Raw genomic sequence first — 27,827 nt, forward strand, 5'->3', positions numbered from 1 at the left:
TCTCGGGAGAAGACGTTCGGGGGGACCGTTGTCCGCCCCAAGGCTATTTTAGCCAGCTCATCCGCAGTCTCGTTGTATCGTCGTGCGACGTGGTTGAGCTCGAGCCCGTAGAACTTGTCTTTCAGGCACCGAACCTCGTCGCAGTAGGCTTCCATCTTCGGGTCGCGACAATGGGAGTTCTTCATGACTTGGTCGATGACAAGCTGCGAGTCGCCACGAGCGTCGAGGCGCCGAACCCCTAGCTCGATGGCGATGCGCAACCCGTTAACCAGGGCCTCGTACTCGGCCACGTTGTTGGACGCCGGGAAATGGAGGCGTAGCACGTAGCGGAGGTGCTTTCCGAGGGGTGAGATGAAGAGCAGGCGCGCGCGCCCTCCTGTTTTCATCAGCGACCCATCGAAAAACATGGTCCAGAGTTCCGATTGGATCGGAGCTGCTGGAAGCTGGGTGTCGACCCATTCAGCCACAAAGTCCGCCAAGACTTGGGACTTGATGGCCTTTCGAGGAGCGAACGAGATTGTCTCGCCCATGATCTCCACCGCCCACTTTGCAATCCTACCCGAGGCCTCTCGGCACTGGATGATCTCCCCCAGGGGGAAGGATGACACCACAGTCACCGGATGAGACTCGAAGTAGTGTCGCAACTTTCGCCGCGTCAGAATTACCGCGTACAGTAGCTTCTGAATTTGCGGGTAGCGGATCTTGGTCTCGGATAGCACCTCACTGATGAAGTAGACCAGCCTCTGGACGACCAGTGCATGCCCTTCTTCTCGTCTCTCGACTACGATCGCGGTGCTGACCACCTGAGTGGTTGCGGCTATGTAGATCAAGAGGGCTTCTCCCGCAGCGGGGGGCACCAGGATGGGCGTGCTTGTAAGGAGCGCCTTTAAGTTCTCGAGGGCTTCCTCGGCCTCGGGGGTCCAAGTGAAGCGCTCGGTCTTCCTTAAGAGGCGGTACAGGGGCAGGCCTCTTTCGCCGAGGCGCGAGATGAAGCGGCTCAGAGCCGCAAGGCATCCCATGACCCTCTGTACTCCTTACAAGTCTTTGATAGGTCCCATGTTGGTGATGGCCGCGATTTTCTCCGGGTTGGCCTCGATGCCCCGCTCGGAGACGATGAACCCCAGGAGCATGCCTCGGGGGACTCTGAAGACACACTTCTCGGGATTGAGTTTACGCTTTTCGCCTTGAGACACTTGAATGTCGTTTCAAGGTCAGTGAGGAGGTCGGAGGCTTTCCTCGTCTTGACTACGATGTCATCGATGTAAGCCTCGACCATTCAACCAATGTGCTGTCCGAACACGTGGTTCATGCACCTTTGGTATGTCGCGCCTGCATTCCTTAAACCGAATGGCATAGTAATATAGCAGTACATGCCAAAGGGTGTGATGAAAGAAGTCGCGAGCTGGTCGGACTCTTTCATCCTGATTTGGTGATACACTGAGTAGGCATCAAGGAATGACAGGGTTTCGCACCCAGCAGTGGAATCCACGATTTGATCGATGCGAGGTAGAGGGTAGGGAACCTTCGAACATGCTTTGTTTAGACCAGTGTAGTCTACACACATCCGCCATTTCCCACCTTTCTTTTTCACAAGCACAGGGTTGGCTAGCCATTCGGGATGGAATACCTCTTTGATGAACCCTGCTGCCATCAGCTTGTGGATTACCTCGCCTATGGCTCTGCGCTTTTCTTCGTCAAATCGGCGTAGAGGCTACTTCACGGGTCGGGCTCCAGCTCGGATATCCAGCGGGTGCTCGGCGACATCCCTCGGTATGCCAGGCATGTCCGAGGGACTTGAAAGCTCTCTTGTGGGTTTTGGTGTTTGGATGACAACCCAATTAAAGGACTAACAAGTGTGTTAAGTGTTGAACAGGTGCTGAATGCAAAGATAACAGGGTTCAACACAAGTAAACATGTGTGATGGTCCAAAGACTGAATTATCAATAGATAATGGACATCACAAGTAAGATGGACATTGCTTAAGTAAGACTCGGTGTGTGTAACTCAGAGACAACTGATCAAGCCAAGGATGGAGGCAAGAAGAGCTTCGAGGTACCGAGTGCACGGGAGAAGGTCAAGGAGACCAGGAACCCAAAGCCAGGGGTGAAGAAGAAGACTTGCAAAGTCAAGGTTGATCGAGTTAAGAAGAGTTATGGTGCATCAAGGATCACTACATAAGGACATGACTTACAACCAATGAGGTAACATCTACAATTATGTGGTGTAAGTCATAAGGCTCAAGATCAAGCTCGAGAAGTGAACGGGGGTTGGGGCTCAGATATGTCAATCTAGATCAAGTCAAGTTGACTTGATGGTTTAGAGTCCAACATCGACCTCAAACAAGCCAAATTGGGTAAAACGATGAAAAAGGTTAAGTATGTAAGGTTTGAGTGTTCAACCATTTTGCATACACCTCTTACTACAAGTTTGGTGCTTTGGTTTGCTCTCTAACTCTTTCTGTAGAGAAAGTACCATTCTGAGCTCTGCTGGAGGAGAAACAGAAAAGCTAGGAGAAGAACAAGAAAAATGTAAGTTTCTAGGACTAAATCAATTGGATTATACTCTAAATGTGTTTGTTTAAGTCTCAGGAAAATCCTCCCAAAAGTTGAAGTCAAACGGAGAAAGAACGGAGGAAAAAGCACTTAGTGTGCTGTTGGCTGGTGCATAGGACAGTGAATAGTAGTTGTCCGGTGCACAGGACAGTGAATAGTAACTCTATCCGATGCACATGACAGTGAATAGTAGTTGTGTCCGGTGCACAGAACAGTGAATAGTAGCTGTGTCCGGTGCACAGGACAGTGATAGTGACCTGTCCGGTGCACAGGACAATGAATAGTAACCTGTTCGGTGCACCAATGGCTAGCTGTTCCAGAGAAGGAAACTGTCAATCAGATCCGTTACTGTTCACTGTCCGGTGCGCCACCGGACAGTCCGGTGCACCCGCAACCAGGGAAGGCTGGGAGCTTCCAAATGAAGCTCCAACGGCTCCTAGGCCCTTTGGGGCTATAAAAGGGACCCCTAGGCGCCTCAAACAAGAACACAAGTGCAGCCAACAATTGTATACATCACTCGGATCGATTCTCTCTCTCACTCTCGTGTAAATCTCTCTAGTTTGTGTGAAGGCAAAGTTATAAGCCTTTAGAGGGTGGAGAGGTGCTGCAAAGAGCTAGAGCAAAGTCTTGAGCGCATTGTTACTCTGCCGGAGTGCTGTCAAGAAGATTGTAAGCAGCCGTGGCTTTGTTGTAACCCAACTCAACATAGTGGAAGGCTCTATCTGTCATACTGACAGATCTGAGCAAACGGAGGAAGGAGTTGAAATAGACTCCAAGCCTAGGTGTGGCTAACTCCAACGAGGACTAGGCAAGTATTTCAGGCTTGGCCGAACCTCGGGATAAATTCTTGCGTCTGTGTGCTTCGCTCTGTATTGTGTGCTGACTCTCTGTCTTACTCACTTTTTATATCTGCACTTCAACACTTATCTGTGGTACAAGTTATATTTGAAGTGCAGGGCATTTTGAGACAGGATCTTCTATTCCGCTGCAACCTACTCGAAGGATCTTTCATTCCACTGCGATCTGGTCTTTGAGTAGAGTAAGAACTAAAGTTTTAAAGTGATAAATTTTTATTCGCCTATTCACCCCCCTCTAGGCGACATCCAGATCCTGTTCCCGGGCAAAGGGAACTTTCAGGACTCCACGCAAAAACCTCGGCGTTTGCGCGGAGAAAGTCGACGAGCACTGCTTCCTATTTGGGGTCGAGCTCGGAGCCGATCCGGACTTGCTTGGAGGCGTCGTTGCTAGGGTCGAGAGGGACGGACTTAACCACCTCTGCTGGCTCGAAGTTGCTGGCGTGGCGTTTCGCATCTGGCACCTCCTTGGAGAGGCTCTCCAGGTCGGCGACGAGGGCCTCAGACTCGGCGAGGGCCTCAGCGTACTCCACACACTCCATGTCGCATTCGTACGCGTGTCGGTATGTGGATCCGACGGTGATGACCCCGTTGGGGCCCGGCATCTTGAGCTTGAGGTAGGTGTAGTTGGGGACGGCCATGAACTTGGCGTAGCATGGTCTCCCCAGCACTACGTGGTAGGTTCCTCGGAACCCGACCACCTCGAACGTGAGGGTTTCCTTTCAGAAGTTGGAGGGAGTCCCAAAGCAGACGGGCAGATCGAGTTGTCCAAGGGGCAGGACGCGCTTCCCGGGAATGATCCCGTGAAAGGGCGCCGCACCGGCCCGGATCGTGGACAGATCGACCTGCAAGAGCCCGAGGGTCTCGGCGTAGATGATGTTGAGGCTGCTGCCTCCGTCCATGAGGACCTTGGTAAGCCTGACGTTGCCGATGACGGGATCGACAACGAGCGGGTACTTCCCTGGGCTCGGCACGCGGTCGGGGTGGTCACCTTGGTCGAAGGTGATGGGCTTGTCGGACCAGTCTAGGTAGACTGGCGCCGCCACCTTCACCGAGCAGACCTCCCAGCGCTCCTGCTTGCGGTGCCGAGCCGAGGCGTTCGCCACCTGCCCACCGTAGATCATGAAGCAGTCATGGACCTCGGGGAACTCTTCTACCTTGTGGCCCTCCTTGTTGTCGTGGGCTTTGCCACCTTCCGCCGGTGGCCCGGCCTTGTGGAAGTAGCGCCAAAGCATGACGCATTCCTCAAGGGTGTGCTTGACGGGACCCTGATGATAGGGGCACGACTCCTTGAGCATCTTGTCGAACAGGTTGGCCCCTCCGGGAGGCTTCCGGGGGTTCCTGTGTTCGGCAGCGGCGACAAGATCTGCGTCGGCGGCATCGCGTTTCGTTTGCGACTTCTTCTTGCCCTTCTTCTTCGTGCTGCGCTGAGTGGACGCCTCGGGGACGTCTTCCTGCTGGCGCCCTTGAGGCTGCTTGTCCTTCCGGAAGATGGCCTCGACCGCCTCCTGGCAAGAGGCGAACTTGGTGGCGATGTCCATCAGCTCGCTCGCCCTGGTGGGAGTCTTGCGACCCAGCTTGCTCACCAGGTCGCGGCAAGTGGTGCCGGTGAGGAACGCGCCGATGACATCTAAGTCGGTGATGTTGGGCAGCTCGGTGCGCTGCTTCGAGAATCGCCGGATGTAGTCCCGCAGGGATTCTCCTAGCTGCTGGCGGCAGCTTCAGAGATCCCAGGAGTTCCCAGGGCGCACGTATGTGCCCTGGAAGTTGCCGGCGAAGGCTTTGACCAGGTCGTCCCAGTTGGAGATCTGCGCAGGAGGCAGATGCTCCAGCCAGGCTCGGGCAGAGTCGGAGAGGAACAGGGGGAGGTTGCGGATGATGAGGTTGTCATCGTCTGTTCCACCTAGCTGGCAGGCCAGCCGGTAGTCCGCGAGCCACAGTTCTAGCCTTGTTTCCCCCGAGTACTTGGTGATGGTAGTCAGGGTTCGGAACCGGGTCAGGAACGGCGCCCGTCGTATGGCCCGGCTGAAAGCTTTGCAGACCGGGTGGTTCGGGCGAGGGACTCTGATCCTCCCCGTTGTTGTAGCTTCCCCCACGCCTGGGGTGGTAGCCTCGGTGCACCTTCTCGTCGAGATGGGCTCGACGGTCGCGGCGGCGGTGCTCGTGGCCGAGGCGGCCCGGGGCTGCAGGCATTGCGTCCCGCATGCACCCGGTGTGGACCGAGGCTTCCCGCATGAATCGGGAAGTCGTGGCGCGATGCTCCGGGGGGTATCCCTGCCTTCAGGAGGCAGAGCTTTCGGCCCGTCGGACCGCGGCATCCTCCAGGAGATTCTTGAGTTCTCCCTGGATACGTCGCCCCTCGGTGGTGGATGGCTCCGACATCGCTCGAAGTAGTATTGTTGCTGCAGCCAGGTTCTGGCCGACCCCACTGAAAGTCGGGGGCAGCCTTGCCCTGGCATCGTCAGCGATGCGGTGCTGGACGTCCTGGGGCAGATGACGCGCTTCTCCGGCCGGTGCTCGGCCTGCCCACTCCTGCCCGATGTTCTGCCGGAGCTGCACAAGTTGTCCTGCTTCCTCGTCGAGCCTGGCCTGCATCTCGCGGATTTGCTCGAGCTGTGCATCCTGACCCCCCGTAGGGACTGGGACCATAGCTAGCTCCCGAAGGATGTCAACGCGAGGCGCAGGCCTAGGGGGATCGCCGTCCTCCGGCATACCAAGGTGGTTGCCTTCGTCGAGACCCCCTAGATCAACGTGGAAACATTCGCGACTTGGATCACAGTCCTCGTCGCCGAGGCTGTGGCTACCATCGGAGCAATCGGAGAGGCAGTAGTCATATGCGGTCATGAAGTCCCGCATGGCACCAGGGTTATCGAGCCCGGAGAAATCCTAACCATAGTTGGGCTCGTCATCTTCCTCGGAACCTGGGGGCCCGTAGGTTGAGACGGCCGTCAGTCGGTCCCAGGTTGACCACATATGGTACCCCGGAAGGTTTGGATATGCCTTTATGAAAGCATCCACCGAAGCGGGGTTGCTTGGTGGATCGAAGCTGAATCTAAAAGGCACAGGGTGGAAAACGGACGGTACCTCTTGATCGACGGATGGTGACGGAGTCGTGTAGGGGATGGACTGCACCGTTATCTCAGGTACGAGGCTAACGCCCAGCAGGTCCTTCGCGAGCGTCCTGGCATCATCCGTCCGCTTGGGGTTGGCGTGTTGCGGGGAAACGACGCCCGTCTTCGTCTCAGACGCGAGGTCGACGCCCGACGTGTCCCCGCTGGGGCGCCGGCATCGTCGACTCGCTCGACAACCGACGAGGTGCCGCCTCCTGCTTGGCCATGGTTGCCCCGCCTCCTCCTCCGTCGGCAGGGAAGGTGACGGGACAGGCCCGGATGCTGCTCTTCCGCCACGGGGGGAAGACGTCGTCGATTCCGCCACCGGCGGGCGGGCTGAAGGCCGCCATTGTCGTTGTCACACGACGGAGGAAGGAGTACCATGTCATAGCTGCCGTCGAGGGACATGAACTCGAGACTCCCGAAATGGAGCATTGTCCCGGGCTGGAGAGGTTGCTGGAGACTACCCATCTGGAGCTTGATGGGAAGCTGTTCGTCAACACGCAGCAGGCCCCTACCTGGCGCGCCAACTGTCGGCGTTTCGACCCCGGGGGGTCCCTAGACCGACGAGTAAATTGTCGCTGCGTGTCCCAGCCCAGATGGGTCGGCGCGAGATGGAACACAAGGGGGAAAACCGCGGCTTCGTGTTGTCCTGCGCCCAGGGCGGATGCGCTTGCAGTAGGGGGTTACAAGCGTTCGCGTGGGAGAGAGAGAGTGAGCCTGTCCGTCAGCCCGTCCTCCCGCGCGGCCACCTTCTCGTACGAGGGCCCTGGACCTTCCTTTTATAGTCGTAAGGAAAGGGCCCAGGTGTACAATGGGGGGTGTAGCAGTATGCTAACGTGTTTAGCAGAGAGGAGCCAGAGTCCTATGTACATGCCGACATGGCTGTCGGAGAGGTGTTGGAGCCCTGTTCATGTGATGTCGTGGCCGTCGAAGGAGCGCTTGAGCACTGTAGAAGCACAGCTGTTGGGGCTGACGGGACCTTGCTGACGTCCCCTTGCTTCCGTAGGGGGCTGAGAACCGTCGTCATCATAGAGCACGCGAGGTGTCATCATTAATTATTTTACCGGGGTGAGCCAGATGGGACGCCGGTCTTGTTCCCCGTAGCCTGAGCTAGCTAGGGGTAGGGTAATGATGTACCCCCCTGCGACGTGGTCGGTCTGAGCCCAAGGTCGGGCGAGGCGGAGGCTCCTCCGAGGTCGAGGCTGAGTCCGAGCCCTGGGGTCGAGCGAGGCGGAGACCGTCGTCCGAGGTCGAGGTTGAGTCCGAGCCCTGGGGTCGGGCGAGGCGGAGACCGTCGTCCGAGGTCGAGGTTGAGTCCGAGCCCTGGGGTCGGGCGAGGCGGAGTCCGTCGTTCGAGGTCGAGGTTGAGTCCGAGCCCTGGGGTCGGACGAGGCGGAGTCCGTCGTCCGAGGTCGAGGTTGAGTCCGAGCCCTAGGGTCGGGCGAGGCGGAGCTTCCTATGGCGCCTGAGGCCGAACTTGGCGGCTGTCAGCCTCACCCTGACGGGTGGCACAACAGTCAGAGCAGGGCAGGCGACACTGTTTTCCTGCCAGGTCAGTCAGTGGAGGGGCGAAGTGACTGAGGTCACTTCGGCCTTGTCGACTGAGGAGCGCGCGTCAGGATAAGGTGTCAGGCGATTCCTGCATTGAATGCTCCTGCGATTTGGTCGGTTGGCGAGGCGATCTGGCCAAGGTCGCTTCTCCGTGAAGCCTGCCCGAACTGGGCCTCGGGCGAATCGAGGGTGCGCCTGTTGCTTGAGGGGGCCCTCGGACGAGGCGTGGATCCACCTAGGTCTGCTGTTCCTGTCCGAGGCCAGGCTCGGGCGAGGCGAGATCGCGTCCCTTGAGTGGACGGAGCTTTGACCTGTAATGCGCCCATCAGGCCTTTGCAGCTTTGTGCTGATGGTGATTACCAGCCGAGTTTAGGAGTCTTGGGGGTACCCCTAATTATGGTCCCCGACAAATGTATTATTTTGATATATGTTTAATCTTTATGGATAATGGTAACTCGATGTGTGACCCATATCCATATGAGTATAGATATGTGGGTAAATACATAGCCATCAGTAAATATGGGTGATTCAACAGTTTTTTTTATCGCGGGTATAGATATAAGATAGTAATAACCGATGAATATTTACTCATTACTATTTTTAACTGCAGACTTATTATTTACTAGTCGGTTGCCCGTGCGTTGCAACGGCTTACAATAATACCCACGTAAACTATCCACTAAAAACATCTCAAGATTTTTTATTGATTGTCTCCGCTCTCCGTATAATAATTTTTTTTGATTTGGCTAACTAATGTTATTGTTTGCTACATCCAATATGTCTTGATACAACACGACCAATAAAGTGAGCGATTAGAAGAGAGTTCACAATGACTAACTTAACAAACAGAGGTTATAGAATGACATAATTCCACCATACAGATACCAAATAAGAGAAAGTTTGTGAGCTCAAGTTTCTAAAATAAGTCACATGAATTCAAACTTATAAGAAAAGATAGATTAAAATATGGAGTGGTTGCTAAAGTAAGGCATCAATAAAAATTGGATGCGCTCCATATAAATTATGCTACTTTGTAGCAATTACTAACGTTTAAAACCAACAAATAACCTTTCATTTTACTGTTAGTGTAACAGATCATTGTTGCTCCATCCAATTCAGCAACCTCAAACACCATGGAGTACATTGCGCCAATGTGGTCTCAGAAACGACCTAATGCTTGCAAGAGCCAAGAACGCGGTGCCGTGCTTGAGCTGTAGCCTTGGCCCGTAGTGTTGGCCCGGTCCGACACGATTATATATTTTTATTTTACAAAAAACGTAAATACATATATTCAATTCATATTCCATATTAAAAACATTTGAACATGATGTTCTACTGGTTAGACAACTTCACCCAGTGTCTCTCGCCCTTTTTTCATCAGGACATGGGTTCAAACCCCACCTCCTGCACTATTTTTTTAATATTTTACGTTGATTTAATCAAATGGACCGACGGGCTAACGGGCTGGCCCGACACAGTCGGCATGACGTGTCTGGGCCAGAGTTGTGGCCCGTGCCGGGTCGCCGTTTGGCCATCTATAGGCGTGCATCGGATTAATTTGAAATAGCTGTGAGTGGTTATTTGTAAAACATTACGCTGATTTAATCAAATGGACCGACGGGCTAACGGGCTGGCTCGACACAGTCGGCATGACGTGTTTGGGCCAGAGTTGTGACCCATGGGCGTTTGGCCCGTGTCGGGTCGCCGTTTGGCCATCTATAGACGTGCAGCGGATTAATTTGAAATAGCTGTGAGGGGCTATTTGTAAAAAATACGCTGATTTAATTAAATGGACCGACGGGCTAACGGGCTAGCCCGACACAGTAGGCATGACGTGTCTGGGCCAGAGTTGTGGCCCGAGGGCGTCTGTCCCGTGCCGGGTCGTCGTTTGACCATCTATAGCGGATTCATTTGAAATAGCTGTGAGAGGTTATTTGTAAAAAAAATGACGTATGACGACCGTTGAAACTGGTGCTTTAAGTATACTATATATATATAGACTATAGATATAGATATTAGGTGTGTCCCGGTTTTCTAGCTATGCTGGATGGATCAGACCTATCTAGGCCGAGCTTCATCTGGCTGTGCCGGACCGGCGGCGTTTGAACATCACTATCCGGAGCCCGAGCCTCAGTCTCACAGGAGGGAGAGGGACAGCGGAGGAGAAATCGCCCTTCTTCCAGTTTCATTCAGACAAATTCCTTCCCAGTTTTGACTGTCGTTGCTCCTGCTGCTTCCGTGCGCTCCCTGAATCCCAGTCTCCTCCCCCGTCGCGTCCCGGATCGGAGCTCCCCTCCGGCACGGGCGTCTCCACTCCCCTCGGATCGGCCAGCCCCGTCGCCGCAAGATAAGCAAGGTCTGTTGCTGCTGTAAAGGCCTCCTCCCTTTTCCTCCACGCTTCCCTTCCCTGCTCCAGTTCTCCTCGTGCTTCCTCGTGCCCTCTCCGTTCTCACCGGTTTTCGTGGAGATCAAGCGCAGGCTCCAGGCTTGGGGCTAGTTAAGGTTGATTCGGTGGGATTTAAGGCTGCTCGTAGTTCCTGGTTTGACTCTTAGGGTTGTTTCATGACGGATGCTATTGCGCTCCCCTCGTGCCTGCTGTCTTGCGCTGCTCTCCCCTCTTCACGGTTGCACAACTCCTGCGCATAGATTCTGCTACTTCAGTCCAAATCAAAGGCGTGTTTTTGGGCTCGGCGCTGTCTGAATTTGAGGTTTGTTTGGGCTTTGTACTGATTATTAGAGGCTCCTTTTTTCTTATCAAATATGTTATAGCTGAACAGCCATGGGTCGCTGGCTACAGAGCCAGTTAGGTTCTCACTTCAGCTTTCGTTCAATTGCGAATCACTAATCATGTTAATTTGTCTCCACTTGCTGCATCTAAAAATTTCCATGCATGTTTATCATCTGGGGGGGGGGGGGGGGGGGGGAATCTGCACTTGGTTGCCTGTTCTTGTCCCACAACACCTGTTACCAAAACATTATTTTGCATGACCCCAATTATGTAATCTGCATTTGCGTTTTATGCCTGGTTTTGTTTCCCTAATTGGTCCCCACTGCATTGCAGCTATGAGGTGCCTGCCTTTCTTGCATGGAGACGTCAGTGAGAAGGATCCTGTCACTAAGTCGGCCTCTGTACGGTCCATGAGCACAACATCGCGCTCCCGCTCCGGTTCAGACTTCACCTCCTTGAATGTTTCCGACATGAGCGCCGAGTCAATAAGGAGGACACAGTACCCCAGCTTCACTGACTGCCCGTCTAACCTGAGGGTGTTCTCCTTTGCTGAATTGAAGAGTGCCACACGCAACTTCAGCCGATCTCTCATGCTTGGCGAGGGTGGCTTTGGCTGTGTGTTCAGCGGCATCATCAAGACCTCTGACAAACCTAATGAACGAATTGAGATTGCTGTTAAGCAATTGAACCGTAAAGGACTTCAGGCAAGTGATTCTCGCCATGTTTCCTTTTTTTTGTCCGACAATATGTATGAGAGCTCGACATCTTTGTATTCGGTAGAAAATAATTAACAAAAGCTGCATTACTGCATGCCAGTTCTCAAATCTTTCCATTCCCTACCATTTCAAATTAGCAAGCTAGTCTGGTTGCTGTTGAATGTTCTTAAAGTTATTAAATTATATCTATACCCAAATGCTATTGTTGGTGTCATTCCATAGAAGGTCTAACAGCAATCTTATTTAGACCTATTTATGGATTGTCAAACTTGGCATAGCGAAAATAAACCAATTTTGTCAGTCATCCATTTCTTCAGAAAAGAAACCATCCAGTAGGTTTAGCTGTTTCAGGGAATGCACAATAATTTATTTTACTTTTCTTGCATTTACAGTTCCATTCTTTTGTTCTAGGTTTGGTGAGTCAAATAGTTGCCATATAGAAAACACTAGTAGAAAAAAAATAAAGCCAAGCATACCTCGAAATCCTTTTAACCCCACATGCTCGGTGAGTCATTTTGAAGTCACGTGTGCTGGAATATAGATCTAGCTACCTGTATTGATTATAATAATATTGATCTTTTTCCAGGGGCAGAAGGAGTGGTTGACAGAGATGAATGTGCTTGGAATTGTGGACCATCCAAACCTAGTTAAACTAATAGGCTACTGTGCTGAAGATGATGAGAGGGGAGTACAACGCCTTCTAGTGTATGAATATATGCCTAATGGAAGTGTGGATGATCACTTATCAAGTAGGTCAACTACTCTGTCATGGCCAATGAGACTAAAAGTAGCTCTTGATTCTGCTCGGGGACTGAAGTATCTGCATGAAGAAATGGAATTCCAGGTAACTCATTAGCTTCATGATCACCGAGACCATCACACTTGTACGACTTGAAACATCTGTGGGGCAATAGCATCCCTCTGCATCTGTACCTCACACGACAAATAAATGGAATATCAAAGTATCAAACGCTGCAGTATGCTTTAGTTGTTCTATATCTCCCCTCTAAATTTAAGGTATGCATGCAGGTTATTTTCCGAGACCTAAAAACATCCAACATTCTGCTGGATGAAAACTGGAATGCTAAGTTGTCAGACTTTGGTTTGGCTAGGCATGGGCCAACAGAAGGTCTCACCCATGTCTCCACCGCGGTATGCACAATTACAAGCCGACTGTTAGTTTATTACATTAGTGTGTTTAGATTGAATAGTGTTTTGTATCCTTTTGGAAAGTAGATACTAGTATCCTGACAGTATTCAAGTGATGAAAGGCATATTACTTGAACAAAAAGAGAATTATGGTGAAGAAAAAATAGACAATTAGTGAGCTCTTTTAGCTGTACTTCTATAACATTATTGACTTTTTATGCCATTGAATTTGGATACTGAGTTGCTAGGCCTCCAGAAACAGAATTATTTTTGTTTACTACTTGCACAAGTAACCTCTTAATGCATATGTTTAGTTTCAGTACCAGACATGAAGAACAGAGTCAAAAATTGAGAATGGGAATTGAAGTAATGGAGAGGTTTGACTACTTGAAAACATTGCAAGTGATATTCATTTCCTGACCAGCTTCAGAATGTAGCATGCCACTGTATTCTAGCCAAAATATTCGAGGAAAAAAAAACCCAGAAGTCACCTCTTTTCCTGATCGCAGGTGACAGGAGGGGTTGCCCCCTACTGATTGTATGTTTAAAAGGAGTTGTGTGCAGCCAAAAAGGAAAATAAAAGCCCAAGATTACACAAAAACCTTTATCCATCATTTTGTAGCAGGAAAGTTGGATTTCATTGCTCAATGGGTGATCAGAGCAATAGTATTTCTAGGAAGCTCTCTGCATCGTCAAACTTTCAAAGACATGGCACACCTCTTAATAACAAATAGAGAAGGACACTATTAAGTACTTTTTTTTTGCTAAGTTACCAGCTGCCATATGAATTTGCCACAGACAGTTTTACATCTATGTCCTCTCCATGCCATCTCACTAGTTCGTTCCTAGAGCAGTCTGAAGTTACCATTCCATGTAACTACGACCCTCTTTTTGTTATGTTTCATTTTGAACAGGTGGTTGGAACTCTAGGCTACACAGCTCCAGAATACATGCAGACTGGACACCTCACGGCGAAGAGCGACATATGGAGCTACGGAGTCGTCCTGTACGAGCTCATCACAGGCCGCCGCCCCATCGACCAGAACCGTCCAAAGAGCGAGCAGAAGCTTCTGGACTGGGTGAAGCCATACATCTCGGACGTGAAGCGGTTCCCCGTGATCATCGACCCGCGGCTGGAGGGGCACTACAACCTCAAGTCCGCGACGAAGCTGGCGAGCGTCGCGAACCGGTGCATGGTCCGGCTGCCCAAGTCCCGCCCCAAGATGAGCGAGGTGTACGGCATGGTCCAGAGGATCGTGGACGGCGTCGGGACCGGCCCGCCGCAGCCCCCGCTGCTGCACTACCACCATGGCTCGGCCTCCGAGCCGGGTGCCAAGCGCGCCGAGAAAGGGTCGCTGAGGAGGAGGTTCCGGGAATTCAGGTCCGGCTGCCGGCACGTTGTCCTGCGGCGGGGCAGGAAGCCTGAGGTCGTGAAGGACCTCTGAGGGAGGGAGGCGGTGGTGGATCCGGTGCTGCAAGTATATGGTAGTAGTAGGTGTTCATAGAGACGGTGGTATCAGTTCCACCGTGTAGTGCTTGGGTTGGTATAGGGTGAGTTCATGCATGCATACCAGTCTTGAAGAAGAAAGAAAGAAAGAAAAAAAGAAAGAAAGACAAGGTGCACCGTTGAGCGGTGGCGTTCGTGTAGAGTAGTGCTAGCTGTGGTTTTGACCTCCTGTGTGGTTTACACAATGTGTGAGCTGCGATAAGGTGATCTACAGCATAGGGACCCCTTTGTGTTTACAGTGCAACTTCTGCTGGCTCTTTCGTCTTGTTGAGAATCCTTTCAGTAGAGTTAGAAATTATAGGAGTGGTCTTCGGGAAAGCCTGCTTCCGTTCTGTTCCATTGATTCAGATTCTCACTCCCTTCTTCGAGTGTTTATTTGATTTTTTATATTAAAGTTGAGATTCTTCGAAAAGTAAGAATGAACAAAAGGGTGAAAATATGTGCTGTCCTCTCAATATAATGCAAGGAACCGGTGCCGGGGCGGCGACCGTTGTGTTTTGGCGCGCCACTGACGCCGTCGGTTACTGCCGGCGCCGGGTGGGCTGGGCTGGGCAGGACGGGAGGGGTGGGGTGGGGACTGGGGACCCCGCCAAGCATCCACCACTTGTAGCCGCCCGGCTCCACCTCCATCGTCCATTACTCGATGCCACGCACCGCAGAAAGCAAATGGAAACAGTTACAACCATGATGAAACAAAACATTCATGAATCATCTGTCCCTATTGTTGTATTAAACTAGGCTGGGAAACAAACAAGGGTGATCGCCACGTTGTGCTGCCGCCTCCTAAGCCTCCATCTGTACCACTAAGCCTCACATGACAGTTGATTGCCAACATAAAATTCTATGCAGTGCCTTGGGAGTTTAGCCAAAGCAAACAAAAAAAAACCTTGTTATATTTACTTAAAGTAGAAATGAGACAGCCGCGAAACTAGCTATGCCTTCCTTGTATGTATGCATAAGGTTAAACATCTACTTTTCCTAAACTATGCACCATATGGATAACCGTACGGGTATGGAGGAGAATACGAATGATCAGCCCAACGTTGAAGAGAAGGAGCATCGGTGGCAGGAGATTCAATGAAAATAGAGAGAAGCGTCAATAGTACAAGGTTTAGTGGTACAATAAGGATATGATCGAATATGGATACGAAGCTGGAGTATATGAATATGAAAACAGAGGTCTTGTCTCTTGAACCTTTGAAACTTGTCAGCAAGACTAATACTATTCTCTAAAAAAAGCTTCAAGCCGTGTCGATTATCTCTCTCTTTTACTTAGCCGTGTTGGTTAGTATTATTTAAAGAGGCCTTGTCTCTTGTCCCTATCGTTGTATTAAACTAGGGTGGTGGTCAGCTGCACTGCAGTCGCCACGTCCTAAGCCTATGCTCCATCTGTCCACGCGTGTTGACCTCAGATTGCCAACATACAATTCTATGCAGTGTTCCTTGGGAGTTTAGCCAAACCAAAACCTGCGAAACTATCTAACCTTGTCTCTTTGCCTGTTTGTACGTATGCATAAGGTTAAACATCTACTTTGCAGAGTAGTTCCTCTGTTATAATTTTCAAAACTTTGCTTTTAAGAAAAATTAAACCTAACATCTAGTAAAAGTGCTACTAAGATTTTTTTTGTAACCACTAACCTAACTTCTAATAAGAAGATGCTACTAAAGATTTTGTAACCACTGATATTATACTAGCTAATCGAAGAAATTTGTTCTCTTTTCTACGTTCAAACCTTGTACGAATTCCTGAATTCCAAAGGCGAAGTACAAACATATAACAACCGAATACGATTCATCGATTTTATGAGACCAGGTCTCTCATAGTCGTTGCGTTTTTTTCAGCAACGAAAAGACGACGTACCAAAAATCACGTGCCTTGCAAGTACATCCGCCTAACCAGCTGTATATATATAGGTGTGGCAGAAATTCGAAGAACCTGAGAAAAAAGAAAAGCAATTCCCGTTCCCGTCCTTCCTGAGACGAGAAGGCTAGGCTAGCTAGAGAAAGGGGGGGGGGAGGGGGCGACACCGAGGCGGGGGCAACGGGAGCAAGCAAGGCAAGGCAAGGCAGCAGCATGGGGGAGAAGCGAACAAGACCGCGGGGCGCGCGGACGCCCATGTGGACGCCATGCGCGGACGCGGCGCGGACGTCGTGACACCTGCAGCCCCCCGGCACCCGGCCTGCACCGCCATGGCCCTGCCGCCGCCGCCGCATTGCGCCTCAAAACCCCCCTCCGCGCCTCCCGCCCTCTAGGCTCCCCGCTCGCCAAGGCCAAACCCCCCACCGTTCGGTTCCTGATCCGGCCTCTCGGCCTCTCCGCTGGAGGTAGGGGACATGGCGGAAGAGGCATCGCCTCCGCCTCCGCCGCCCAAGCTGCTCTACATTGCCGTCGCCGACGGCGGGGGCCGCCGGGCGTTCCGGTACACGCGCCCCGTGCTGCAGAGCACCCTGCATCTCATGGGATGCAAGCCTCGCCATGCCTTCAAGGTCCCTCTCTTCCTCCCTCTCCCCGCTCGCTCTTGCGTGTCATCCTGCTTTGCTCCTATAGCTTTGTTATAAATAAATAAATAAAAAGAAGCTCGGGTTGCTATATTATGATCGAGGGAGGCGGGCTGTCTGGTCCTCTAGCGCGGTGCGGTAGATCCCTGCATCGAAAGCTTAGCTTTCCGCTCAATTTCTGCGGGGGCTTGGGCGTGAATCACCTCCTCCGGCTGCATGTCTGCTGTGTTGGCTGGCATGTGTGTGGTTTGTGATCGCCGATTTTGACAAGAAAAAGGTGAGCTTCCTGCCGCCGATGCGCAGATTTGTTCCCGGCTCGACCCAAAATCCCCACCTCCAAACGCCCTATCCTTTTCGTCTTTGATGAGGGGCCTCTTTCAGGCTTGAGCTGAACTCCCATCCCAAGGCTTCCGAATTCCGCGTTCTTTGGAAACCCGAAAAAGATTCCACCTTCAGTTCTTGTTCTTGTTTACCACCAAGTAAGTGATACCACTTGCTTGTTTGTGGGGTCGCTATCATCATACCACTGTTGCCTGTTACTTACTTCGGCTGGTGTGAATTACTATTGCTTTCTCGGGATTATTATGTTCGGTTGACAAAGACAACGCCATGTTACGTGATGTAGAGTTGTAGACGCGTTTTTCTTTGATGGGTACACGATTCTAGACAGTATCTGGCAATTGACTTGAACGAGTATCAGGTTCCCACTCGATGGTGCCCCCCCCTATTTTTACTCTGATTTGGTCATGGTTGACATCTTCTGTTCCTGACGGTCCAATTGGGCTGAGTGTGAGACCAATTACAAGACTTGTCATACCTACTGGTCTGCAGAGCATGTTCCTTTCTAGACTTGCGTTGGTAATAATCTTTTTTTTCCCGATCCTTGTTGCCACAACAGATTAGCAAGAGAGTATTCGATGTAATGAAGAGTGAATTCTTGGCTCAATCAAAGTCAGACGGGGCAGGCAAACAAGAAAATTATCCTGCTCTTGGCCTTGGAGATGGAACAGATACTCAAAAAATGCTGGAGAGAAGCGATAGCAGCATACCGTTTGAATTATACAAGAACCAGACTACCGTTGTTATCTCAAGAGAGGAGTTTGTAAGTGTTGTATGCGATGCCCTCTCTTTGTACAAGTATGTTGGACCCAACCAGAAAGCAGACCTGCTCCTCGCTTGCAGGTAAAATAAACTTGCTTATCACTGTATTTCTTAATCCGCACGAATTTAAACGATAACATATATCTGTCCATTTAATGCACATGTCCATCACATCAATTTCCATGCATGTTTGGCATGCCTTATTTAAGTGAAAGTTATCTGTTGTAACAGAATTGATGTATTTAACCATCAACAATTTATCACAGCCACTCCCAAAACAGCTTGAAAGGAATTGATAACATTTCCTTTTTGCCTTCCCATATGTTCCGATCAGAATTAAAGAGAGAAAGGAATCGGTGACAATACTCTTGTGTGGGACAAGCGGATGCGGCAAGTCCACTTTATCATCTTTGCTGGTATGTTTAATATAATCTAGAATAGTTGTCCATTTCTGGATTAGCAGTTTCTGTGCCATATCAGCAATCCAGTAAATCTGCTATGAGTCGCTCGTGTTGGGTTTCAAATCTAGCCTGCCTGTCCCATCTTGCTTGGAACTAAAATGCTTTGTTGTTGTATTTTTCATCAAATAAATGGGCGAAGTGAACAATTGCTGAATCCTTGGTTTATTATTTTTTTGTTCACCAGGGTAGTAGGCTGGGTATCACGACAGTGGTTTCTACTGATTCCATACGCCATATGATGAGAGGCTTCGCAGATCAAAAACAGAATCCTCTTCTCTATGCCTCGACCTACCATGCAGGCGAATATCTAGATCCTATTGCAGTTGCTCAGGCGAAGGCAAAGCACAAGGCGAATAAACCCACGGTTGTTTCTCATCCAAATACCTGTGGAGGCACTTCTTCAGACGACAAATCACAGCAAGGGTCCTCGGAACTACCTCCTAGAGCCGAACTGATTGGCAGCAAGCAGATGGCGGTAGAAGGCTACAAGGCGCAGAGCGAGATGGTGATCGACAGCCTGGACAGATTAATTACCTCCTGGGAAGAGCAGAAAGAATCCGTGATCGTCGAAGGAGTGCATCTAAGCCTTAACTTCGTGGTACGTATCAGTCAAGAAACGAAAATGAGATTGTTCGTTTAGCCTATGCTTTTTTTTTTTTTTTTTTGCAGATGGCACTGACTATACGCTACTTCTACTGTTGACCGACAGATGGGATTAATGAAGAAGCATCCTTCCATAATACCATTCATGGTATACATCACAAACGAGGAGAAACACATGGAACGGTTTGCTGTGCGTGCGAAGTACATGACACTAGACCCAGCGAAGAACAGGTACATCAAGTACATCCGAAACATCAGAGCCATCCAGGAATACCTGTGCAACCGCGCTGACAAGCACCTCGTGCCGAAGATCAACAACACCAACGTCGACCAGAGCGTGGCCGCCATACACGCCACGGCCTTCAGCTGCCTCCGCCGGCGAGCGGCCGGGGAGCAGCTGTACGACCTCAACACGAACACTGCTGCCGTAGTGGACGAGGAGTACAGGAACCAGCGTGCGGCCAACACCTTGGGTTCCAAGGGCATGTTCCAGCTGATCCAGAGGCAGGGGTCTTCGAGGAACCTTATGGCGCTCCTCAACACCGACGGCTCAGTCACCAAAGCCTGGCATGTAGGTGCCACTGACGGCGGTGGGGAAAATCTTGGTGGTAATACAAGCAGCGGCAAGAAGCCCGATGAAAATCGTGTGCTGGATGCCTCGCAGATTGGGAAGGCAGAGGCGGTCAACCTCCAGTTCGGTCCTTTCGGGATCAGCGCCTGGATGAGCGACACGGGTGGAACCAGCCATGCTGGAAGTGTGGAAGACCTGAGGGCTGATGGCGTGGAGACTGGTGGTAGGAATTACTCGTCGTGCTGCAGTTCGCCGAAGACGTCGGATTCCACTTCGAAGGAGGTGTGCCCTGATCTACCAGCGTTATGATTTGAGTATTCTGTTGCTTAATTGCTGTAGAGGACTTCAGATTGTTTGCATGTTATGGCATATACCTGCATGCTAACAGATGCTTTCACCTCGCCAGCTTATGGAGGACTATTCGGTCTATGTCAGCGAAGAAGAGGAAGAGGAGGAAGCTGACGACCCTTGTGATGCTGAAACTGATGAAGATCTATCCGATGAAGAAAGAGACATGCACGAGGTACGGACGATCTATCTCAAATGTTCGACAACCTGGTTTGGTTTTGTTTTGCTTTCCTTGTCTAGAGAAGGCACTGAATGTTCTTCCGCGTCACGGGGATACTTGCAGATAGATGCAGGCTCTGTGGACGAGCACTCGACCAAGTCAGACGAGGAGTATGAGGACCTAGCCATGCGCGATGTGATGGAGAGTGGCGACTGGTCCGACGATGAGCAGCAAGGCGTCAGCAAAACCAAGAACTCACCTACCCTGGAGTGCAGCATTCATGGGAGTGGGGCAGCTGAAGATGATGGCATAAATGGCCGGTACCACCACAACCTGGACCTGTTCCTGAAGATGTCCAAGGAGGTGGTAGCCAGCAACAGAATGCCTTGCGCGTCGTCATAGCCCCACCGGCCGGCGACACGCTGCCCTGGTCCCGGCGGGTGATACGTTTCTTGGGCTGGTGCTGTAGAGTGGTGGCTGTGTCTTTGTAGCGTGTACCTGTGCAAACTACAAGATGCCCTCACCTGGATGTAAAGAGAGACCCTGATGCTTTGTCCAGGCAACCATGTTCATCCATACCATGTAGTAGTAGGAGTATTAGGGGGTGTTTGGGAACAAAGTTTTTCTGCAGTTTTGGAAGAATACTGCAGTATTCTCAAATACTGCAGTATTATATACATAATGGTGTTTGGTAAGCTGGGTAAAATCTCTGTTTTCAAAACTGAAGTATTGCAAATACTATAGTTGTTTTAAGGCATTCTAAACTTAGCTCTGGACCTCAGTTTTCAAAACTGCGGTATTATAAACTACGGTATTGTCATAACTAAAGTATAGTATAGTATTTCAAAAACTGTGGTTTTCAAAAACTTTGTTCCCAAACAGGGCCTTATCTTCGGCAATAATGTTCCGGCCAAGGGCAAATATGTATTCTATCCCTGTGGGGGAAAAAATAAAATCCCTGCTGTCAATAAAGTCACCTCTCGTGGCTAACACACATGTCCTTCGGTTTGACCAACATAGTGACACGGACGAAAAAAAATGCACCAAGTTCTGAACGTATTCTAAGCATGAACTACTCTTTTCTTGGTCCATGATGCATCACATATCAAGGTCAGTAGTAGCTACAAACATTTTATGAACATTATACGAAAGTTGAGTGGTTGGAAACAAGTAATATTTGAAGAACTGCTCAGATGCTGGCACTTGGCAGGCACCAGAAGAGAAAAAAAAGATTCAGTAAACTGAAGGCAGTCTTACAGAGATTAACATCAGCATGGACATTAGTACTTATACACTGACTGATGAAACCCAAGGAAAAAAGGAGAATCTACAGCAGTCCTTCCCATCATCTATGATCCTAAAACCTTTATCCTTCTAGTAACTGCTTTGCTTCTCGACAAAATATTTAAAACTTCTTTATCCTGCTGCTTGCAAGAGGGGGGAAAAACAATACAAATATACAAGTCTTTCCTCGAGGACAAGTAAAATCTCATCTTTTCTCATTCTTATTTATTTCCAGAGGCTCTCCTTTATTTACAAAGGATTTGGGAGCCTTTCTTTTTTAACTTCTGCGGTTGTACTTGCTCAATATTAACGACTACTGGTAATGGTAAAAAGCTAGGCCTCGCTATCTTCTGCTGTACAGGTGACCTAACCATTGCCATCTCAGCAGGAGGGTAGTGCGCCAATGCGCCGTTCTGAAAAGGATGATAAGAAACACAAACAAAATGCAAACGCTCAGTGGTCAAATGACAAGGATAAATGGTTTTCAGTATATAGCTTTGGGTCTTGGGATCTATTTACCTCCTGCGGCAATAAGCTTCTCAACACGTGTCACAATATGCTTCCCATAGGTGTACCTTTTCAGTGCATTCAAGTGGACCTTGATACGGGAAAGAATCAATTCACGGTTCTGGTCATCACATGTCTCCAGAACCTTCTGCACAACATAGTTTGCGAACTGGTCTTTCATCATTGCCTGGAGGACATAAGTTTACATTACAAGTGTTGCTAGAATGCATCGAGTCCAATCCTGCAGCAGCAGACCATCGAACTACCGATTCTAAAAGAAAAAGGCAAGATGAGACTGAATGTTGAAAACAAACCTGTAACGGCTCGTTCTCATCAGTTGTGCCAAGCATTTCATTGATTAGAATCTGCCGTTGCTCAGGAGAACCAAAAGTAAGACACTTCTCAACAACATTGGATGCAAATTTCTGCTGGCTCATCTTCACTATCTGTCCAGCGAGTTGTGCAATTATAGTAGAACGCTCTTCTGGTTTCCCATATTGCAGGACATGCTGAAAAACAAGAAAAGGGATTATAGAGGTGTTTTTCTCAAAACAATGGGATGGACAAACATGAAGGTATAGGGAACAGTTAAGTCAATGCAGAACATTGTAACATGATACAACACTTAGAATACAATAAATGAATGAAAGCCAAATGCCACTTGTGAAACAATAACAAAGCCACTTCCAAGTATCATACATATTCTCAACAAGAAGCTAGAAAACTTGGTCATGATAGACAAGATTTAAACCACTAGTTGTGAGATGCTTAAGCAGGCACCGAACAATAGATAGTGCTACAATGGATGATTGACAGAAGAATGATTCAGTGCCTTCAACACGGAAGGCATATGGCTGGAGTTGAGGTCTAACTCACAGAGTACATCAGAAAAGAACAGGAACCAGTTACCTGGATTACATAATTACCATACTGGTCCTCCGTTAAAGTAACCACGGACTGCATGATCTCTTCCATCATGGCATTTTGAGTGCTTTCATCGTCACAATGCTCCAAGATCCTCTGTGATATCCAAGAACACATTTAGGAAAATCTATATAAAAAAGACGGCAAAACCATAGGAAGGTTGATGTAGCACCTGAATAACACGACAACCATAAGGATGCATAGAAAGCTCCACGACATGTCCGTAAAATGCAGAAATGATAAATCGTATCCTCTCCTGAGGGATGCATTCTATACATTTTTGGATGACATGGTTGCCATTCTGATCACGAACACATCTCATGATAGATCCATCAAGCTCCAAAGCCATTTGTGTTTGTTGTTCCACTTCAACAACTTCCAAAGCCTACAGAAAAAAACAAGTACCCTCCTAAGCGTCCACAGAAATTATTTAGATCACTAGATGATCGGGATCTAAACTAATAGGGAGGAAACGCTGCTTGTAGCAGTGTACAAACCTTCTGAATCACCCGGCAGCCATACATTTGAAGACTCAGCTGTAACACAAAACCCTTAAGCAGGGTTGCCAGTTGCTTCGTTTGCGTTTCAGTTCCGTATTCAAAGAACTGCCAAAACCCAAGCAATCACTAATTTAAAAACTGAGCTCCCATAAGCTCTCAATTATAAAATGAATACGCAAATCATTAAAAAACAAACCAGATTTGTTCTAATGTAAATGAGGGTTTCTCACCTTCTGTATAACATAGTTTCCAAAAACATCAGTCATCAAAGTACGTGCCTGGGGAAGGATCTCAGGAAAAATCATATTCTTCTGTTCAGTAGAAGCAGTTTCTAGTTTCTGCTGTATAAAGCGACTCCCATACTGATCCGAACTGAAAGGTAAGAGAGAGAACCATAGTAGATTCATACCAAAATAAATGAACTTGACTACGTTAGAATTTCAAGGAAATAATACCTGAACTCTACCACATGGCCTACAATATCTAACAGCTCAAAAGATCTAGTTTTGTTACTTTTGAATTCCTCCAGCAAGGAGGACCCATAACCATTATCCATCAGACCATTCTCTGAATTCCACGATCCCATGGATCCTCCAGCGGTGTTCCTCACCACTGCTGGAAGTCGAGTCAGACGGTTTCCTTGCCCAACATGGCCTTGGGGAGATGAGATATATGGAGTAGATGGCGGGCTTGTTAGATAAGTCATTCCAATGCCAAAGGCAGAATCATTGCCATAGATATTTTGATTAAGAGCACCAGAATTGCCCAGGTATGGCATCCCATATTGTAGCTTTTGCTGGCCAAATAATGACCCAAGGTAAGCTTTTTGGTATCCAGGACTATCCAAGTGTCCTGAACCAGTAAAACCCCTCCCTTGGAAAGGGCTCATGCTTGCAGCTGCGCCAAGGGGTGAATCAGGGTTTGCCTGCAAGCATTGTGCGTACATCGTCTCTGTTGGTTGGCCCTGATAACTCGATCCACCATGATTCGAAAGAACATTGCCATAGTCACCATCTGGAATGAAAACATGGTTCAAAAGGTGAGTGAGTGAACAACAGACAGGTAGTGGGGAGAGGAAGAAAGATGGGGAAGGGGATTAAGGATACCAGGATTCAGTTGATTGTTCAGCATGGATGAAGTAAAACCACCTGTATGAGTATGCCATCCAGATACATCAATGTCATGGCTATCACCATTCAAGTGCTGGTACTGAGAAACTGATCCAGCTGAGCTCATCAAAGATCCTTTCTTGTTGGCATTACCGTGTGGTGATTGCATAGGGAACTTGCTATTGCTATGAGATGCCACCTTACTAGCATGCAAATTACTGAAGTTACTCCCCCCATTTGGGAAAACTGCATATTCAGGGGCATTAAGCAAGTCTTCATCAGTTTTTTGAGTTAAATTCCGTGGTGAAAATTGCCTATGTTCCTTTGGTACATTAAACAACACATCAGCCTGATCACCAAAGTTCTGGTAAGCATGAGTCTGAACTTCATTTTCCACATTCGACATCTTATTTCCAGATAGGCTTAAGCTAGACAGAGTTGCCACAATGTCAGCACCATCATGATTAAGTGAAGAAACAGAAGCTTCAACTTTTTTATCAGAACTCCCCATCCGAACTCCAACTGGAGGAAGGCAAGGACTAGGAGTTCTCCGTATCAGCTGGGGGTCAGGGGTGGTGCTTCTTGAGATAGATGAACCAACAGCAGAAGCGAAGGTATGAGACATCGAAGAACCAAGACTTTGGACCCTGACCAGACTCGGTGAAGTGGATCCAGATCGCAGGCCATTCATGGATTCTGACCTATTCTGCAGTTGTGGCTTGCGTGAATCAGATGACCTGATTGGAGTTGGGCCCTCAAGAACATTACGGCTATTAGAACGTGAAAGATGACCGGCTATAACAGCAGGACGGCTAATATTTTCCTGCCATTGAAACAATTGCAGATGAGAATAAAAAACAAAACAAAATGAAAAACGCAGTAACAAATATTTTGGGGATAAATTATAGCAGTAGCCTATCAATATCTGTGCACGAAGTTTCATATGGTAATGTCAGGCACCAAAAAAAATATCACCATACCAGCCATCAAGTTCAGCAGTGAAGATACCTCTGGTGGATTTTATGTTACTAAAAGTATGATTTGCAGGCAAAGTGAATAATCTGCTAATTTCATATAAGCATTCCATCCCAAAGAGTTCAGAAGAGAATTTCACTTAATCCAAATGTTTGGTTATACTGAAGATGGGTAATATAATTTCATTCAACTACAATGTTTGCTTCTACTGAAAATGTAACTGCAGCGACAAAATGAAATCAAAATCAACAGTGAAATATGCTACAAACCTGCAATGCATCAGCAAAGCTCTTGCGCGGAGACCCAAGGGCACTGGCATCTGACAAGCCGATGAGCCCATCGGAGCCTCTCCCAAGCCACTCTGAAGACTGCTGTCGTGCGAGCCCATTCCTTCCACTCCTCTCCATTCTATCACTCAGCAGCGCCTTCTCTCCACCAACCTCGTTTGCCCCTGGCTGCACCGAGAACAGGGAGTTTCCACTCCCGACCTCCGCAGGCCTCCTCCTCCTATCCCCAATACCTCCAGACACAGCCTGGAACCACTGCGCTGCACGCCAGTCCTCTTTGGAAACCATTGGTGGCGGAAGCCTTGGGTTGAGGTGCTCATTAGAATAGTAGTACGACAGATACGCTGGGTGTGACCGTATCTCCTCATCAGTGAGCACGTCAAGGCCAGAAGCAGTCCCACCGCTGCCGCCGCCGGCGCCAAGGCTGTTGGCGTGAAGCGGTGGACCAGAGAAGAGTGCGCCAATGGCCGTGCGAGATCCCTCGACGGTGGGGGGAGCGCTGCCGCTGCGAAACATGCCGAGGTCGTCCACTGGGGACATGTGGTTTTGGTCCATGAGAACTGCCTGCAGGTCGCGCTCGAGGTCCTCAAAGGTGGGGCCAGCCGCTGCCGCCGCTTGAGATGGAGCCATCGTTGCAGTGCCTGTCTTTATTCCAATCTCCTTCCTTCCTTCTTGGTTTCCCTAAACCAGTAAGCAAATGGTGTTCAGTACTGTCCCCCCCCCCCCCCCAAAAAAAAAACTTGCATAGAGTCGAGTTGTAATCTGAAATTATGCATGAAAATTCAATTGGAAGAATGATCGGACGCATCTTTGTTATGATGAGAAAAACTTGATTACAGAACACACGAAATCGTTTCGATCCCGAGTTTCCGCGGATGATAAGTCCCGCCTTTAAGGGAAGCATAAAGAGCTGGCGCATCAAGTTACATCGGACTGAATATACAAACCAAACACTAAGCCACTGGAAACCTAACTTGCAGGGGACTAACCGACAAAACTTGACGGGAAAACATCCTAATCCGCGGACGAAACAACCAAACATTAATTCCATATCGCAACTAAGATATAGATAGGCAGGTAAAGGGAACAGAGGAAAATAAAAACGCGGCAGTCCTACCCGGCTACCCCTACCGAGGAGTCGATCGTGAACCTAAACGACACCTGCAAAAATCTCACCTCTAGAAGCGGGCGCCACCCGGCAGCCGAACCGCGGCCCCCGCGAACCGAGCGCCTCCAATCCGCTACGGAGCCGCCGGCCGCGGTCCCATCCGTTGATTCCCGCGCGCGGCCGATCGAGGATTTATTTAGGGTTCGGGGATGATGGATTGGGTAATTTTGCGGATGGAGGGCGGAGGCGGCTGCTGCGGCCGGAGCGAGGAGACGCGAAGGGAAGGCGGCAGGCGAGAGCGAGACGAGACGAATGGGAAAGGAAGGGAGCGGAGGCGGAGGCTGAAAGCGACGTGTGGCCTTTTCTTCCTTTCTCGAGACCGGTAGCCCGCCTCCCCAGCTGCTCCCATCCGTCAGATCCCGCACCTCCCCGAATCTCAAAGCGCCATGCTGCATTACTAGAGATTCTATATATTAGAGTTTCTATATATTACATGAATATAATTTGTTTCACATAAAAAATATGTATATTTTGTTGGTTAGATGAGTATGAATATGGAGACAACAAGGTTCTTGACCCTTACTTATACATAATTTTACTTTATTTTTATATCAAACGGAAAGTAGAAGGTAATACAATGTAGAAATGTTGCTTTGTATAGTAGAGACAGAGATAAAGATAAATAAAAACAATAATAAATAATATAATAACAATATGTGAGGGAGCTCCACCATCAAGACGCTGGTTAATAATGGGCTTTCGTACCAGTTGTTCTCAACAGAGCCGAACTCTACTCTTCTGTTTTGATTGAGAACACAATAAAATTATAATTTTGTGGTTTTCTTTCATACCACGTACATATATAGATAGAAGTTCGACACGTGAACCAATATTCGTCGTATTTCTCTCTCTCATACACCTCTAGAGAGATATATCTTCTATGTGATGAATAAGTAGAAAGATTGATATAATAACGCCTCTGTGTGTGGAGCCACTTGCACATCTAGTGGCTAAAGTTCGAGTACACTATACTATAATAATCTAACAATGGTACCGAAGTAAGTTTGGTGTTTGGACCTTAACCCTATATATATGTTTAATCCTTTAGAGTTAGGGTGAACCCAAGTAAACCCTCCCAAAAAACCTTGAATTTACCCATTAAAAGGTAAAGAGAAAAATGGAGAAGAGAGAAACCTCATCAAGTTTTCCTGAACTAGAAC

At 49.0% G+C, this 27,827-nt stretch overlaps 3 protein-coding genes across 6 annotated transcripts; 2 read left to right on the forward strand and 1 right to left on the reverse strand.

The window, feature by feature from the left end:
* The first annotated feature begins 10,113 nt into the window (after window positions 1-10,113).
* LOC100279292 (uncharacterized) lies at window positions 10,114-14,582 on the forward strand. 3 transcript variants are annotated; one of them, XM_008678857.4, is made up of 5 exons: window positions 10,114-10,778; window positions 11,132-11,502; window positions 12,101-12,358; window positions 12,544-12,666; window positions 13,578-14,582. In XM_008678857.4, the coding sequence occupies exons 2-5, from the start codon at window positions 11,134-11,136 to the stop codon at window positions 14,106-14,108; spliced, it is 1,281 nt and encodes a 426-aa protein (XP_008677079.1). In that variant the 5' UTR covers window positions 10,114-10,778; window positions 11,132-11,133; the 3' UTR covers window positions 14,109-14,582. The 3 variants fall into 3 exon arrangements, with proteins under 3 accessions (XP_008677079.1, NP_001310985.1, NP_001145785.1); NM_001324056.1 differs by having other exon boundaries at window positions 10,119-10,426; window positions 13,578-14,161; NM_001152313.2 differs by having other exon boundaries at window positions 10,265-10,426; window positions 12,544-14,496.
* A 1,530-nt stretch (window positions 14,583-16,112) lies between these two features.
* Window positions 16,113-20,669, forward strand: LOC100279125 (P-loop NTPase domain-containing protein LPA1 homolog 1). 2 transcript variants are annotated; one of them, XM_020551474.3, is made up of 7 exons: window positions 16,113-16,946; window positions 17,568-17,851; window positions 18,105-18,186; window positions 18,416-18,829; window positions 18,941-19,687; window positions 19,812-19,928; window positions 20,037-20,669. In XM_020551474.3, exons 2-7 carry the CDS (start codon window positions 17,592-17,594, stop codon window positions 20,313-20,315), a joined length of 1,899 nt encoding a protein of 632 aa, XP_020407063.1. In that variant the 5' UTR covers window positions 16,113-16,946; window positions 17,568-17,591; the 3' UTR covers window positions 20,316-20,669. The 2 variants fall into 2 exon arrangements, with proteins under 2 accessions (XP_020407063.1, NP_001145638.1); NM_001152166.1 differs by having other exon boundaries at window positions 16,145-16,657; window positions 20,037-20,526.
* A 436-nt stretch (window positions 20,670-21,105) lies between these two features.
* On the reverse strand, window positions 21,106-27,040 carry LOC103654114 (pumilio homolog 3). The gene is made up of 11 exons (XM_008680937.4): window positions 26,676-27,040; window positions 25,482-26,180; window positions 24,235-25,060; window positions 23,584-24,142; window positions 23,359-23,500; window positions 23,126-23,233; window positions 22,801-23,013; window positions 22,614-22,724; window positions 22,019-22,213; window positions 21,717-21,891; window positions 21,106-21,610 (listed from the first exon to the last, which is right to left on the reverse strand). Exons 2-11 carry the CDS (start codon window positions 26,127-26,129, stop codon window positions 21,579-21,581), a joined length of 3,009 nt encoding a protein of 1,002 aa, XP_008679159.1. The 5' UTR covers window positions 26,130-26,180; window positions 26,676-27,040; the 3' UTR covers window positions 21,106-21,578.
* Window positions 27,041-27,827: the final 787 nt, after the last annotated feature.

Source organism: Zea mays, chromosome 4 (genome assembly GCF_902167145.1).
Source record: "Zea mays cultivar B73 chromosome 4, Zm-B73-REFERENCE-NAM-5.0, whole genome shotgun sequence".
Classification (NCBI taxonomy): domain Eukaryota; kingdom Viridiplantae; phylum Streptophyta; class Magnoliopsida; order Poales; family Poaceae; genus Zea; species Zea mays.